The sequence below is a fragment of the Canis lupus genome, chromosome 29, assembly GCF_003254725.2.
Source record: "Canis lupus dingo isolate Sandy chromosome 29, ASM325472v2, whole genome shotgun sequence".
Classification (NCBI taxonomy): Eukaryota; Metazoa; Chordata; class Mammalia; order Carnivora; family Canidae; genus Canis; species Canis lupus.
Genome location: NC_064271.1, coordinates 16,758,875 through 16,776,840, shown reverse-complemented (window position 1 = coordinate 16,776,840; position 17,966 = coordinate 16,758,875). Strand labels below are relative to the sequence as shown.

Sequence of the window (17,966 nt, the reverse complement as noted above, 5' to 3'; positions counted from 1 at the left end):
ATACAAAACAAAACAAAGAAGGCAAGAATATACAATGAGGAAAAGATAATCTCTTCAATAAATAGTGTCGGGAAAACTAGACAGCTACATGCAAAAGAATGAAACTGGATGACTTTCTTACACCATACATAAAAACAAATTCAAAATGGATTGAGACCTAAATGTGAGACCCGAAACCATAAATTGCTAGAAGAAAACAAAGGCAATAATCTCTTTGACGTTGGTCTTGGCAAAATTTTTCTATATAGTTCTCCTAAAGCAAGAAAACAAAAGCAAGGGATGCCTGGGTGGCTCAGCAGTTGAGCGTCTGCCTTTGGCTCAGGGCGTGATCCCAGGATCCAGGATCGAGTCCCACATCAGGCTCCATGCAAAGAGCCTCTCTGCCTAGGTCTCTGCCTCTCTCTCTTTCTCTCTCTCTCTCTCTCTCTCTCTCTCTCTCACACACACACACACACACACACACACACACACATCAGGCTCCATGCAAGGAGCCCCTCTGCCTAGGTCTCTGCCTCTCTCTGTGTATCTCTCATGGTAAGTAAATAAAATCTTAAAAAAAAAAAAAAAAAGCAAAAATAAAATATTGGGACTACACTAAAATAAAAAGCTTTTGCACAACAAAGGAAACCATCCACAGAACAACAAGACAATCCACTGAACAGGAGAAGATATTTGCAATTGATTCACCCAGTAAAGGGTTTAATATCAGAAATATATAAAGAACTTATATAACTCAACACCAAAAAAACAAATAACAGAGTTTAAAAATGGGCTGAAGGGGCACCTTGGTAGCTCAGTGGCTGAGCATCAGCCTTTGGCTCAGGTCGTGATCCCAGGGAATTGAGTCCCACATCAGGCTCTGAGCAGGGAGCCTGCTTCTCCTTCTGCCTTTGTCTCTAACTCTCTGTCTCTCTCATGAATAAATTTAAAAATCTTAAAACAGGGGAGAGGGGACTGAAAATAGGAACAGACATTTTTCAAAGAAGACATAAAGATGACCAAGAGACACATGAAAACATTTTTCATCACCACTAATCAGGAAGGAAATACAAATCACAACCTTATACCTGGCAGAAAGGCTATAACCAAAAACAAGGAACAACAAGTAGAGAAGAGGAGAAAAAGCTTGTGGAGAAAAAGGAACCCTCATGCACTGCTGGTGGAAATGCAAACTGGTGTAGCCACCATAGAAAACAAAATGGAGATAGCTCAAAATATTAAACATATGACCCAGTAATTTCACCACTGGTTATTTAACCAAACAAAATAAAAACATTAATTTGAAAGATATATCATCCCTAAATTTATTGCAGCATTATTTACAATAACAAGATATGAAAGCAACCCAGTGTCCATAAATAGCAAATATATTTTAAAAATATGGTTACATATATGAAATAGAATATTAGCCATAAAAAAGAATAATATCTTGCTACTTGAGACAACATGGATGGACCTAGCAGGTTCTGTGGTAAGTGAAATAAGTCAGAAAGAGAAAGACAAATACCATATGATTTCACTTAACATGTCGATCTAAAAAAACAAATGGAAAGAAAGATTCTTAAGTACAACAAAGTGGTAGTTGCCAAAGGTGAGGTGGATGAGGGGGACAGGTAAAATAGGTAAAAATCCAAACTTGCAATTAAAAATAAGTCACAAAGATGAAAACTACAGCATAGGAAATAGTCATACTTCAATAATGTTGTATGATAACTATATTTATCATGATGAGCAATGAGTAATGTATAGAATTATTGAACCAGCAAGTTGTACACCTGAAATTAATGACACAATATAATATATAATAACATTATATTAACAATTAATATATAATGATAACATAATATGTATTGTACTTCAAAAAAATCTCTACATATTTTCATAGCAAACCATATTCAAAAACTCAGTATAGCTGCAATATTAACTTCTGTAAAATTCTAATGTAGTAATCAATAATTAAAATGGTCATTCACCAAATAGCATTTTGTATCCTCTTAAGTATCCCTGGTTTCTAAATAAAAGTCCTCCATTTTCGGGGTGCCTATCTCTCACAGATACATAAATTTCACTCAAATTTTTCAATTAATTTTGCTTATGTTATACATGCTATTATGATTTCCATAGATTATAAGGGAATATCATTTAAAAAGGGTAAATGGGGGCAGCCCCGGTGGCACAGGGGTTTAGCGCTGCCTGCAGCCCAGGGCGTGATCTGGAGACCTGGATCAAGTCCCACTCTGCATGGAGCCTGCTTCTCCCTCTGCCTGTGTCTCTGCCTCTCTCTCTCTCTCTCTCTCTCTCTCTCTGCATCTCTATGAATAAAATCTTTAAAAAAAAAAAAAAAGGGTAAATGGTTTTCAGTATGCATTATATTTCCTTTGCAGACAGTAGTCATACAGACAGTAAGATTCCAGAAAACAAAGAGATACTGGGATTCCAAAGAAATTTTTTCTGACAAGACAAACCTCTTTCACAAGAAAGCTAAGAATACTTTAAAATCAATTCAGTATACCTAATGACATACCTAAAGAACTCCTGGTGTGTTGACTGTTTGGTGGTATGTTTTCCTTAGCCATGGAGATTAATAGTTTACTGTTTTCAGAAAACTTCTCTGATGCCTTTCCCTGAAAGAGACATTATGTTTACAAAAGTAAAGGGAAAAATCCACAAAATACACACTCTATCTCAATACTTTAATTAAATGACTTGACAAAATTACACAATACATCATGGAAGAAATTTAAATGTGAAGTTTGAGGAATTAACCAAAAGTATTTAATACTGTAATAAATGCAATAAATTCTAATTAAATATAAGAATTCATTTACCAACAAATATTCACTAAGTTCCTATACATAGTTCCTAGGCACTAGAAACACAAATGAAAAAAACATGAGAATCTCTGCAATCATGGAGTTCAAACTACTGAAGGGACAAACAATAAACACAATATGTAATTAAACTATGGTAATACGTAGAGAGTAAGTGGTAAGATCTATGGGGAAAACACTAGAGCATGGTAAGAAGGGCCATAAATGATGCAAGAGGGACTGAAAGACTTGACTGAGCAGTGATATTTGAATTAAGACTTAAAAGATCATGATTGGGACACCTGGGTGGCAGAGCAAGTTGAGCATCTGCCTTTGGCTCAGGGTGTGATCCTGGAGTACCGGGATCAAGGCCTGCATTGGGATCCCTGCATGGTGCCTGCTTTTCCTTCTGCCTGTGTCTCTGCCTCTCTCTGTTTCTCTCATGAATAAATAAATAAAATCTTTTTTTAAAAATCTGATTTACATACTATTTAATATGAGAAATTATAATAAAATTATATTTAAGACTTTGTAATACCCTTTCCAAACACTGTAAGATTGTACTAAGTGGAGAGTTGTTAAACCCATAGACTTTGGGGCTGAACATATGATGGTTCCAATCATGAATCCACCACTGTATGCACCTAGAAGAATTACTTAACCCCTTTGAGCTTCACTTTCTTGATCTGTAAAACAAAAATATTCTACTTACTTAACAGGGATATCATGATTAAATAAAATAATACATATAAAGTCCTTGACACAACTCCTTGACCAGAGCAGCTACTAGAAAGAAGGCAATGTAATATGATGGTTAAGAGAGTAAGCACTACATACAGCAGGATATCAGGAATCAAAGCCTACTTCGACTAATTCTATAACCTCCTCAGTTTACTCATTTAGAAAATGAGCATAACAACAGTATTTATCTCATAGATTCACGTCAATCATAAATGTAGCCTCTTAAGACTAAGCCTTATCCATGAAAGGAAAACACCTGAAATAAAGAAAACTCTACCCAGTAAGGCTATCATTCAGAATAGAAGGAAAGAGAGAGTTTTCCAGACAAGCAAAATTTAAAGGAATTCATGACCACTAAACCAGCCTTATAAGAAATGTTAAAGGAGATTCTTTGAGTCGAAAAGAAAGATCAAAGCAGGAATAAGAAAAGTAGGAAAGGAACAAATTTCACAGGTACATATAAACATAGTAAGACAGAATAATAATCCTTTATAAAACCAGTACAGAGGTTAAGGCACAAAAGTAGTAAAATCAAATGATCTATAAAAATCAGTAATGGGATTCACAAAATAAAAGAATGTAAAATATGACACCATATACCTAAAACATGAGGGAGAAGGAAGTAAAAATTTAGTGCTTTTATAATGGATTCAAACTTAAGCAATCATTAACTTCATATAGACTGCTATTTGCATAAAATGTTATATATAAACCTAATGGTAACCACAAATCATAAACCACTAATAGAGGGACACCTGGATGGCTCAGTGGTTGAGCATCTGCCTTCAGCTCAGGGCGTGATCCCAGGTCTGGGGATCGAGTCCTACATCAGGCTCCCAGCAAGGAGCCCGCTTCTCCCTCTGCCTATGTCTCTGCTTCTCTGTGTCTCTCATGAATAAATAAAATCTTTAAAAAAAAAAAAAAAAAAAACACTGATACACCAAAAAAAAAAAAAAAAAAAAGAGAGAAAGGAATACAAGAATATCACTAAACAAAGCCCATCAAACCACAAGACAGCAAGGGAAGGAAGGAATAAAGAATTATAAAAACAACCATAGGGCAGCCCCGGTGGCACAGCGGTTTAGCGCTGCCTGCAGCCCAGGGCATGATCCTGGAGTCCCGGGATCAAGTCCCACGTCAGGCTCTCTGCATGGAGCCTGCTTCTCCCTCTGCCTGTGTCTCTGCCTCTCTCTCTTTGTGACTATCATTCATAAATAAATAAATAAATAAATAAACAAATAAATAAATATTTTTATTTATTTGTTTATTTATTTATTTATTTATTTATAAAAAATACATGGAGACAAATGAAAATGAAAACATAACGGACCAAAATCTTTGTAACACAGTAAATGCTGTTCTAAAAAGCAATTTATAAGCAATGAACGCCTACCTCAAGAAGAAAAATCTCAAAAGAATAACTTAACCTTACATCTAAAGGGCTAAAGAACAAAATCCAAAACCAGTAGAAAGATGAAAATAAAGATTAGAGCAGAATTAAGTGAAATAGAAACTAAAAAACAACAGATCAATGAAACCAGAAGCTGGTTCTTTGTGAAAGAAAGAAAAGAAAGAAAAGAAAAGAAAAGAGAAGAGAAGAGAAGAGAAGAGAAGAGAAGAGAAGAGAAGAGATGAGATCAACAAAATCTGATAAACCTTTAGGTAGACTCACCAAAAAAGGCTCAAATAAAATCAAAAATGAAAGAGGAGAAATAACCAATACCACAGAAATACAAAAGCTTATAAAAGAATATGAAAAATTATATACCTACATATTAGACAACCTAGAAAAAATGGATAAATTCCTAGAAACAATATGTTACAAATATGAATCGGAAAGACACAGAAAATCTGTACAGACCAATTCCCCGCAATGAAACTGAATCAGTAATCAAAAAACTGCCAAAAAACAAAAATCCAGGACCAGATGGCTTCACAGGTGAATTCTACCAAACATTTTAAAGAAGAGTTAATACCTATTCTCAAACTATTCCAAAAAAAAAAAAAAAAAAAAAGAATTGGAGGAGGAAGGAAAGCTTCCAAATTTATTGAGGCCAGCCTTACCCTAATATCAAAATCAAATAAAGGCAATATAAAGAAAAAGAATTACAGGCCCTCTGATTAACATAGATGCAAAAATCCTTAATGAAATATGAGCACACAAATCTAACAATACATTTAAAAAAATTATTCACTATGACCAAGTGGGATTTATTTCTGGGATGCAAGGGTAGTTCAACAGTCACAAATCAATCAACATGATTGACAAAATCAGCAAGAGAAAGGATAAAACATGATCATTTCTATAGATGCAGTAAAAGCATTTGAGACAAGGTACAATATCCATTCATGATAAAAACTCTCACCAAAGAAGTTAGAGGGAACATACTTCAATATAATAAAAGCCATATGTGAAGAACCCACAGCTAACAACATTAACAGAGTAAAATTGAGAACTTTTCCCCTAATATCAGGAACAAAACAAGGATGTCCACTCTTACCAGTTTTATTTAACATAATACTGGAAGTCCTAGCCACAGCAATCACACAAGAAATAAGTCATCCAAATTGGAAAGGAAGAAGTAAAACTTTCACTATTTGCAGATGATATAATACTATGTATAGAAAACCCTAAAGTCTCCACCAAAAAAGTACTAGAACTGATAAATAAATCCTGTTAAGTCATAGGATTAAAAAAAAATCAATATACAGATACCTGTTGCATTTCTACACACTAATAATGAAGCAGAAATCAAGAAAATAATTCCATTTATAACTGCACCAAATAATAAAAGATCCAGGAATAAACTTAACCATAGGTTAAAGACCTATGTGTAAAAACTATAAAACACTGATGAAAGAAATTGAAGACAACATGAACAAATGGTTAAATATTTCATGCTCATGCACTGGAAGAATGAACATTGTTAAAATATCCATACTTCCCAAAGCAATCTACAGATTCAATGCAATTTCTATCAAAATACCAACAATGTTTTTCACAGAAATAGAATAATCCTAAAATTTGTATGGAACCACAGTGCAAATCAAAACCTCAATGAGAAAGAAAAAAAAAAAAAACCTCAATGAGATATCACTTTACATCTGTCAGAATGGCAACAATCAAAAACACACAAAAAACAAATGTTGGCAAGCATATGGAGAAAAGAATCCTCATGCACTCTTGATGGAAGTGCAAACTGGTGCAGTGTATTCCACTGGTGGAATACAATATGGAAGTTCCTCAGAAAATTAAAAATAAAATTACTGTATGGACAGCCCAGGTGGCTCAGTTTATGGTCACCTTCAGCCCAGGGCCTGATCCTGGAGACCTGGGATCGAGTCCCACGTCAGGCTCCCTACATGGAGCCTGCTTCTCTCTCTGCCTGTGTCTCTGTCTCTCTCTGTGTGTGTCTCTCATGAATAAATAAAATCTATAAATAAATTTATTTATTTATTTATTTACTATATGATCCAGTATTTCTACTACTGGGTATTTTCCCAAAGAAAATGAAAAAAGTGAATTCAAAAGGATATGTGCAACCATCTGTTTTTTGCATTATTATTTATAATAGCAAGATATGAAAGCAATCCAAGCATCTATCCATACATATATACATATACATATACACACAATGCAGTATTGCTCAGCCATAAAAAAGAATGAACTCTTGCCATTTGCAACAACATGGATGAATCTAAAGGCTACTGTACTAAGTAAGTCAATCAGAGAAAGACAAATACCATATGATTTCACTCATATATGGAATTTAAGGAAACAAAGAAAAAAGACAAAAACAGGCTCTTAAGTTTGGAAAACTGGTGATTGCCAGAGGAGAGTTAGATGAAGATGAAGGGCATTAGGAGTATACTTAGAACGATGAGCCCTGAATAATGTATACAATTGCTGAATCACTATATTGTACACCAGAAACTAATATAATATTGCATATTAATTATACTGGAATTATAAAGATAAATAGAATAAAATAAAATAAAAATAAAGACTAAGACTTTCCATAATTAGCACAAAATAAATGTTAGCTATGTAAGTAAAAGTCCCTCATAATTAGACTGTCCATATTACTTATCATGTCAACCAGATGCCTATACCTTTGCCCAAGACACATGCTAAACCAGATGAGACATAGGGCAACAGTTAAACCAGGATTATGTTATCAAGCCAATATATATGGTTACTCTGATTACAATGGACTATATGATGGGCAAGATTAATTCATATCCTATATTTTATCAATATACTGAGCTCAAGAGAGAAGGTGCCACATCTGTCTAGATTAGTGCCATAATAGAGCTTAACATAGTACCTAGCATAGTCTTAATAAGTATTTACTAAATGGATCGATCATTCTTTCATCAAAATTAGGAAAGCTTAAGAAGTCTTTTTCAAACATTGCTTTCAGAAACACTTGAACAGGGATCCCTGGGTGGCGCAGCGGTTTAGCGCCTGCCTTTGGCCCAGGGCGCGATCCTGGAGACCCAGGATCGAATCCCACGTCGGGCTCCCGGTGCATGGAGCCTGCTTCTCCCTCTGCCTATGTCTCTGCCATTCTCTCTCTCTATCTCTGTGTGACTATCATAAATAAATAAAAATTAAAAAAAAAAAAAAAAAAACACTTGAACAAATTCTAATCTGAAAAGTATACCAAAATAAACTATTCCAATAAATTCACTTTTGTATATTAAAAATTTAAGAGCTGATTTATTGAAGTACTTTTCACCTAGAATACGTATAGTATGAGAACTTATTTTTATATCTACATTATGAAAATTCCTTTTACTAGTGAACCACTTCTAGCACAGCAATTATTAATTAAACCCTAATAGGAGAGAAAAAACTGTGACATACAAAACACAACAGAAAAACTTCATTCATAATCAATTCAATCTTGTCCAGAATTAGGCTTTCGGACTCAGAGTGACAGGACACCCAAACAAAAGTATGAAACAGAAGATTCTCACTCATTGAAAAGGATGTTTTGCACCTACACAAAACTAATCTTCAGAGACAATTTTAATGAAATATGTTGGAAAAAAAATTAACAACTTTACCTTCATTTCCATGTACGGTGGATCACTTTCCAATTCTGCTTTATCTTTGGCCAGTTTGGCTTTTCGCTCTTCAATAAATTCATCCAAATTATCAGCCATTTTGCAGATACTAAAAAAAAAAAAAAAAAAATCAATGAGCACAGCTATATCACAGTATTTTTAGGATAATTAACAACATACAGGCTTAGCCCACATTTAGTATTATTCAATTTCACTTACCAAATTGAAAAATTCAAGTAAGACTGACCAAAATACACATGCTGGCTTCTCTCCCAACTACCGTGAAAACCTAGGACATACATTAAAATATGTGAAAATAAAAAATAAGCACAACTATCATTTTCTCTCTCACACGCACGCACACTTTGACACTTTGATCCATAAGTCAAAGCACTTTTTTTTTTTTTTTAAGTTTTGGGTTTTTTCACTTGTGTTTAACTATTTGGAGGTAATTTCAAACTTAACAAAAAAAAAGTTACAATAAGAATAGCTCGAATAGGGTGTCTGTGTGGCTCAGTCAGTTAAACATCTGCCTTCAGCCCAGGTCATGATCCCAGGGTCCAGGGATGGGAGTGCTGCATTGGGCTCCCTGCTGAGCAAAGAATCCACTGCTCCCTCTGCCTCTGTTCCCCTCACCCTGCTCATGCGCAGCACGCTCGCTCTCTCTCTCTCCCTCAAATAAAATCTTAAAATAATAACAGCACAGTGAACACCCATTTATTCTTTACATATTTTCTATTAAGATTTTGCACAACTTGCTTTGTTCTTTGGACACACAAGCATATTCTCTACATATACAATTTTCTCTAAAATTTTTCAGAGGGTGAATTACATACATGAGGACCCTTTACCCCTCAACACTCAAGTGTGTATTAAGAATTAGGTTGTTCTTTTTTTTTAGGATTTTATTTATTTATGACAGAGAGAGGCAGAGACATAGTGAGAGGGAGAAGCAGCCTCCACACAAAGAGCGCAATGTGGGACTTGATCCTGGGAGTCTGGGGCCCTGAGTCAAAGGCAAACATTCAACCACTGAGCCATCAGGCGTCAAATTAGGTTCTTACAGACCTCAACAGAATTATCGACTTCAGCAACACGGATTTTTTTAATCTAATCTACTGTCTGTGTTCCAATTTTGCCAAATGACCTAACAGTGTCCTTTACAGTTTATTTTTCTCTCTCTCCAGCTCAAGATCCAGTCTAGGTCATGTGTCATTAGCCTTTCTTAATTTGGAACATTTCCACAACCTTCCTTGGTCTTTTATAACCTTGTTTTTTTCATATGGCTCACCTAATATCCACACTTCCCCTTTCAGGGGAACTTCCCCTTTCAGGGTTTGCCTAATTTTTTTTTTTAAAGATATTATTTATTTGGGACGTCTGGGTGGCTCAGCAGTTGAATGTCTGCCTTTGGCTCAGGTCATGATCCCAGGATCCTGGGATGGAGTCCCGCATTAGGCTCCTCACAGGGAGCCTGCTTCTCCCTCTGCCTATGTCTCTGCCTTTCTCTCAGTCTCTCATGAATAAATAAATCTTAAAAAAAAAAAAAAAAAAAAAAGACTTTATTTATTTACCTGAGAGAGGGAGTGAAAGAATAAGAATGCACGTGCAGGAGCACACAAGCGAGGAAGCAGCAGAGGGAGAGGGAGAAGCAGATTTCCTGATGAGCAAGGAGCCTGACTCGGGGCTCAATACCAGGACCCTGGGGATCATGACCTGAGCCAAAAGCAGACACGCAACTGACTGAGCCACCCAGGTGCCCCATCTAATGTATCTTTTTAACCTAAATTTAGCTTATGCATTCTCAGGTGAAATACTACTTAGGTGGTGATGTGTCCTTTCAAAATATCAACAATATAAAGACACACATGTCCATTTGTCCTTCACTGGTGATTTTTTTTAATTTAAATTCAATTTGCTAATATAGAACACCCAGTGCTCATCCATGAAGTGCCCTCCTCAGTGCCTGTCACCCAGCTACCCCATCCCCCCACCTACCTCCCCTTCCACAACCCTTTGTTTTCCAGAGTTAGGAGTCTCTCATGGTTTGTCTAATGATATTACTTTTGATTGCCTGTTCTACATGCTGATTTCTTCACTATTCCCTTGTAATAAGCAGCCCATAGGGAGATACATTTAGACCATGCAAACACTGCTCCTAATCAAAATTTCCTGGATTTAGAATCAATTGGTGATTTTTAATTGATCCAATCTTTCAATCTAGATGGCTACAAAATTCTAATTTTTCATTTCCACCACTCCCTGCATATTTACCAATTGACACTCTATTCTATGAGCCCCTCCTTCTTCCACATGTATCTATCAGCTTATTATCAATATGGACTCATTAATTCCTTTTAAGATTTTATTTAAGAGCGAGTGTGAGCAAGAGAGAGCATGAGTGAAAGAGAGCACAAGGGGGGAAAGGGCAGAGGGAGGGGGAGAAGCAGGCTGTCTGAGAGGGAACCCATTGCAAGGCTCCAGGATCTTGACCTGAGCAAAAGGCAGATGCTTAACCGACTGAACAACCCAGGTGCCCCCTATAATTCTTCAGTAAGCCCTGAGTTGTTTTCAACTTAATAAGATGTTATTCCTATTGAGGAATAATTTATATGCTATAACATTTACTCACTTTACTGAACAGTCTCCCTAGGTTTTGGTAAATTCAGTTGTGCAATTAATACCACAATCACTTTTTCTAATGCCTTCATAAATCCAGAAAATTCCTGTGTCCTTCTGTAGTCAGTTACTCCTACAACTCTTCAGGTAACAAAACAGGTCTGTTTTGTCTTTATGTAGAAAGAATAATGGTTTGAATAATGTAGAAATTTCATGTAATTGGATCATACAATATGTAGTCTGGCTTCTTGCACTTAAAAATGTTTCTGAATTGCATCTATCAGTTAAGTAGGTGTTTTTTTAATTGCTAAGTAGTATTCCATTGTATGGAAATATCAGTTTACTGTTTACCCATTACTGGATAGTTGGATTGTTTCTAACTGGGGGCTATTTATGAATAATGCTGCTATGAATATTTGTGTACAGTTTTGCATGGACATATGCTTTGAGTTCTGTTAGATACACACCTAGAAATGGAATTACTGAGTCATATATAATATTTATGTTTAACATTTTGAGAAACTGCAAAACTATTCCTCTAAGTATAACATAGCTAGACCATTTTACATCACAACTGACAGTGCATCAGGGTTGCAATTTCTATATATCCTGTCCAACCCTGGGTATTTTCAGTCTATTTTGATCTTGGTCATTCCATTTTTGACATGTAAGTCATTGGATATGTAATAGTATCTGATTATGGTTTTTACTTGCACTTTTACTTTTTTCTACTAAGAATTTTTTTTTTTTTTTTAGAGTTTTAGGCTCACAGCACAATTGAGCAGAAGGTACAGATTTCCCACATACCCCTTGCCCTCACTCATGCATAGCCTAATTATCCCCACCAAAGTGGTACATTTGTTACTACTGATCAACATACATCAATACATCATTATGACCCAATGTTCATAATTTACATCATGGTTCAGTTTAGGTGTTATACATTCTATGGCTTAAACATAGGTATAACAACATCTATCTACCAGTACAGTTTCATACATAATAGCTTCACTGTCCCCCAAATCCTATGTTCCATCTCATTCATTCCTCCCTCTACTCTGAATCCTGGCTACCATGGATCTTTTTACTCCCTCCATAGTTTTGCCTATTCCAGAAAAACAGTTGGAATCATACAGTATGTAGCCTATTCACATTAGCTTCTTTCACTCATATGTATTCAAGGTTCCTCCATGTCTTTTCATGTCTTTGAGGTGCATTTCTTTTTAGCACTGAATAATATTGTATTGTTGGGATATATCACAGTATATTTATCCATTCATGAATTAAAAAAAAAAAATGGTTGCTTCCAGGTTTTAGCAATTACGAATAAAGCTACTGTAAACATCCATGTGATGATGTCTTCTAAAGACCAAAAGTTTTTAATTTGTATGAAGTCCAATTAATTTGTATGAAGTCCAATTAATTCATTTACTAATTCATTTTTCATCCCTTTTGAATCAATTGTGCTTTGTGTCCTATGTAGGAAATTTTTGCCTAACCCAAGAGCACAGATACTTTCTTCTACATTTTCTTTTAAAAGCTTTATAGTTTTCTCTTATAGTCAAGTCTATGACCCATTTCAAGTTAATTTTTGCAAATGGTGCAAATTAAGAGTCATCAAGATTTAATTTTTTTTTTCTGTATGGATATAAAATTATTCTAACATTTTTTTAACTGTCCTTTCCTTATTGACCTTGGGATTTTTTTTTAATTTTTTTTCAAATATCCATGAAACTTACTGATTAATTAGATGCATAGCAAGAAAGGAGTCATTGAGGACAAAACTCTTAAGTGCTGGGAACTAAATGTGGATGGAATCCTGAACAGGAATAAGCCACAAGAAGCTGGCTGGCCTGGAAAGGTTTGGTTTAGATTTGTTAAGTTGGAGGTAGTAAGATACGCTAATGGAAATTTCCAGCAGATACTTACAAACTCAAGACTCACATTCAAATAAGAAGACCACATTAGAAATGTTTAAGAGTTAACTATGTTAAAGATAATACGTTAAAAGCCATGGTAAATGAGCATGGACATGGAAAATAAAAAAAGATGACCCAGAACTAAATGTTGGGCAATGTTGGGGGTTACAGAAGAAACTGGGAAAAAATCCAAAGGAATATTTAAAAGAAGGGTATAAAGAAAACCTAGTCAACATAATTTGTGGAAGAAAAGATACAAGAAAAAAAACAATCAATATCAAATGCAAGAACGTTAAAGAAGTGTCCACTAAATTTAATACTTGGGGGACAATAACTTGTAAAAATATAGAAAAGCAAGCTTTACCTAAAAAAAAAAAAAAAAAAGAAAACTGTTTTATCAATTAAATAGTACATAATGTGAATAGTACATAATTCATTCTATTATTTACTTAATTCCAAAAACAACACGGATTTTAAAATATGGCTTTAGCAAAATACATGCCAAACTAACAAAACTTTATATATTTAAGCCACTTTTAATTTGCTAATTGTGACAAAAGATTTTTACTAGTAAAAATTCAAAACAGCTCAACAGCAAATAGTAATCCCTTACGTTCCCTAAATATTTTATTTCTGAGAGAAATAAAAAGATAATGATGGGCTAATATATACTTTGAAACAGAATTTTATACAAAATTTAAGCTGAAATGTCATTTTCTAAAAAACAGAAACAAACCTCCCTCTAAGGACTCCACATAATACTGTTAAAAATGATTAACACATCCATTTAAACAAACTTTGAAAGATCTCTTGAATTTATAGCTACTTAAATTTCCCTTTAGTCTAACTTTTTTTTCTTTTTTAAGGAAGCTCCCTATCCAACATGGAGCCTGATGAGGGGCTCAAACTCATGACCCTGAGATCAAGATCTAAGCTGATAGAGTCCAATGCTTAATGGACTGAGCCACGCAAGTGCCCCTCTTTAACACTTTAACATCCATTATAAATTCTAAAATTGTTTTGTAACCAGAGTAATATTTTTAAACAATGGTAGTATGTATTATACATGCCATAACTAAAATATCAGACTTATTAAATATAAGTATACATTTAATCATTTCTAATATTTACTATCTGATGAGACTATAATATTTTTGATATTAAACTGAAGAGTCAAAGATACTAACAAGCTTTCTCCTGGTAACGCCCTCCAAAGACCACCAGGAACACCACTGTGGTTAAACTAGTTGGGTTTATTACTCATTGCATCAAGGGATACATCCTTGATACATACCATACGGAACTCTGGGGTAGCTCAGTATTAAGGTGTTAGAAAAGACTAATAGGGTTTGTGACTTGTTAGGTAATTTGGGAGCAGAGAGTTTTGCTCAGGATTGAAGGCTGTCAAAAAGTAAAAGTAATTCTATTATTGGACATCTCAGCAAATCTTATCTAAAGCTGTAACTGGTTAAGAAGCAGCCATCACTCATCAGCCAGGAGAAAGGATGCTTGGTCTTTTGTGGCTTGGACAACATTCATGTTTTGTCTACAATTATGAGTGGTATTGTTTTCCTCTTGATCCATCACTGACACAGAGCTTTGTCAAATGTTGATGTTCTATACAACTGTTTATCTTCAGCGGAATTACAAGCCTAAGCAGTAGTGTGGCAAGCCAGTTCATAGCAACACGAAGGCCTTAGTGATAATACAGCCCAGCTTCCAGCTGTCATGACCCGTTTTTTTCTTTTTCACTCCTTCAAGTGTATGACAACTTATATAAAACATATTACAGCTACAAACTTATTCAAGATTTAGTGGATCACATAGACTGAGTTGACTGGAACAGCCTCTGTACAAAATAGATTAAGAATATTTGTAATTTAAAGATTAAGTTACAAGAAAAATCAGCCAAAAGAAATCTAAAGGGGATTTTTTTATCTTCCTTCACACTACAGTGAAAAATCACTCACAACTTAAGATATTATTACCAAATTGTTTTTATCCCAGTAGCTATGTACATAGTATGTGGATGATAAACAGTTTTTAATAAAACAGTTTAACTTGAAAGATCTGGATTTGAAACCCAATTCCATCACTAATTGACACTGTGTGATCAACCTCAATATGTTCCTTAACTTCCCTCCTACTTTCCTCATTTGTAAAATGGAAATAGCTATTCCAGAATAAAAAATAAAATAGCACATATAAATGTGTGGCACACCTGGCACTGAGAAATCAACAAATTATAGCTGTTTTATTAACTCTGATTTTCATTGTACTCATATACATCAGTAATCACTTTTTTAAAGAAAGCCTCCAAAGTACACTGGAATTTAAATCATAATCTAAATTATGGTTATCTTAATCCAAATCAACATGTCAAGGAAGGTACCTGGGTATCTAGTGTCTGCCTTCAGCTCAGGTCAGGATCCCAGGGTCCTGGGATGGAGCCCCTTGTCAGGCTCCCTGCTCAGTGGGGAGTCAGCTTATCCCTCTCCCTCTGCCCCCCCCCTTTCATGCTCCCTTTCTCACTCTGCTCAGTCTCTCAAATAAATAAAATCTTTAAAAAACAACAAATCAATATGTCTAAATCTGAAACTTACCCACTTTATGTTTATTGTATAGATAGAAATACAAGCAAATCAGAACATGTTCTCACTGTGCTAAGCCTTGGTGAATCTAAAAAAAACAAGATTCAGGAAGAACTTAATAGGTCCAATTCCTTCTCCCAGTTTTTTCAATCACAAAGGGAGAAAATGTTCCCATCCTTTTCCCTTCAAGTGAAATGTGAATTTCCTCCCCACTATGGAACCGTAAGGAGCAGTAAATATTCCTCTCCCTTAGAAGAGCACTGTTCAGATGCAAGGGGAATGCAAAGTGTAAGATATGGACCCTGCCCTCAAATCTGGACAAGATAACGCCCCCTGTCACATGGCTACATCTGGCCAGATTTGGGGTTAGGGAGTGAGATACCCATGAAAGATCCAGCAGCAATATGAAGAAAGCAATTTGACTATGTCTGGAATTCAGAATATGGTCCAGGAGTGGAAGGGGAAGGCTTAGTAGTTTTTCAGATAATCATTACAGCTACAGGAGAAAAGGATGTTTTGAAAAAGACCCTAGAGTCAGAGAATAGGGCTGAGAACAGAATAGCAGGAAGGGAGAACATATGTCTGTGGAATGCAGGAAGGAGCCTGTGAAACAGTCTTAGAAGAAAGAGAAGGAAAAAAAAAAAAGAAAGAAAGAGGAGAAGGGATGAGGTGAACCTGGACAATGTTGCTCATTTCCCATCCATCCAGAGATATTTCCACCAAATGAAAGGTACTTAATCATTTTCTCTTGGCAAATACATCCATGTGATCAACTTGCTTCCATAAGCACACCCAAATTTTGACAAATCTCTGTAAATGTTGCTAACAAGTAACCGGGGGGAGACGAAGGTTGAGTGTTAGGATACAGATAAGAGTTAATATATAAAAAGCACAATTAAGTTTTTTTAGCACCTTCATTAATGGTGACAAAGAACAGAAGCATAAATTAGATGGCCTTTAGGTTATGCAAAATTACCAGAATACTTACTCAACTTTGCCTTCCACTCAATAGAGCAGTGGGAATGCAAGTCAGAATGATGTTAAAAGAATAATCTGAAATCTCCAAGTTTGTAATAAGAAAGTCCCATTTATCTGAGAACTTCATTTGGGGAAAAAAACTGTGCTGAAACCATTCTGTTTCAATTTATCCTATTTAAAACCATCTGCTCCCTTTCAGAAGGTCATCTGTACGCAGGAGACCTAAAATTTCATCCCTAGGGAGTATTTTCAGCAGCTAGTTAACCACCACAAAGTCTGTGCCCTCCTAGTGAGAAGAAAAAGAAAACACCATCTTACTGGTGTCCGTGGGATTCCCTCTTGCTTGTCAACAAGATATGCCATTCTTTCATATAAAATAGAACCTCTCTGAGGGTATTTGAGTTTTTACAAACTTTTATTGGTTGCTATTAGATTCTTGGGATTTTCTGAGAAATGTCTGGAAAGAGTGTTGGTTTGCATTACCTCCCGGAAATGCAAGGTAAACTCTTCAATCCTACAATCTGAGAGCCAACTTCTCTCGAGAAAGGAGTCCCACTGCTAACTTTTACTGAAAACTGGATCCAAATCCCAGATAACAATCCTAAAATGAAGGCAACGAGGAGATGTGAGCTCAAGGACCCAGCACCGACTTCACAGGGCTGTGGTAACGGGAGTAAATTTTCCTTGCAAAGCAAAGCGCTGAGAACCGCGCCGAGCGCACAAACACTCAATAAACGTTAACCATTAATCAGCACCCGGGGGGGGGGGGGGGAGGGGGGGGAGGTGCTCCGGGAAACTCAGCCCCGAAGCGGAGAGCCAGCTGCTGGGTAGGGAAGGCGCGCGGGAGCTGTGGGTGGCGGCCCAGTTAAGAAGCGTCAACCCGTCGTCAGGCAACCGGGTCTCCACAGCACCCAGAGCCGCGGCAGAGCCCAGCCCGCGCCCCCGGGACGCCGCCCCCGAGCCCCCGGGCAGCAGCGAGACCCCCGCCCGCAGGAACCAAGCACCGCCCCCGGCCGAACCGACCAGGATTCTGTACCTCCGACCCCGCCCCCCGCCCTGAAGCCCCGAAACCCCGACCTCAACCCTGCAGCTCGGGCAACGCCCCTGGCCCGGCGGCCACGAGGACTCACCCGACAGGGACCGCCGCCCTCACAGACCCGCGAAGTCCGGCTCCGCGGCCGGCGTGGCCGCCGGGAGCCCCCGCCTCCGCCCCCGCGCCCGCGCCGCCAACCCAG

At 36.6% G+C, this 17,966-nt stretch overlaps 1 protein-coding gene across 30 annotated transcripts in view; it reads right to left on the bottom strand.

Moving 5' to 3' along the window:
• The window catches only part of CSPP1 (centrosome and spindle pole associated protein 1), a 177,504-nt gene that overhangs the window by 159,297 nt on the left and 241 nt on the right, over positions 1 to 17,966 (bottom strand). For 22 of the 30 annotated variants that reach the window (XR_007406979.1, XR_007406981.1, XR_007406977.1 and 19 more), the window contains exons 2-5: positions 15,766 to 15,841; positions 8,844 to 8,913; positions 8,625 to 8,733; positions 2,525 to 2,624 (exon numbers count right to left, since the gene is read on the bottom strand). Coding sequence is in view for 22 of the 30 variants with exons in the window: in XM_025477898.3 (XP_025333683.1) it covers positions 2,525 to 2,624; positions 8,625 to 8,723 (199 nt within the window). In the remaining 8 variants the exon portion in view is untranslated. Of the gene's footprint in view, positions 1 to 2,524; positions 2,625 to 8,624; positions 8,734 to 8,843; positions 8,914 to 15,765; positions 15,842 to 17,214; positions 17,333 to 17,861; positions 17,881 to 17,966 lie in introns of those variants that run through there. The other 8 variants (XM_025477911.3, XM_025477912.3, XM_035708378.2 and 5 more) reach the window with 4 other exon arrangements.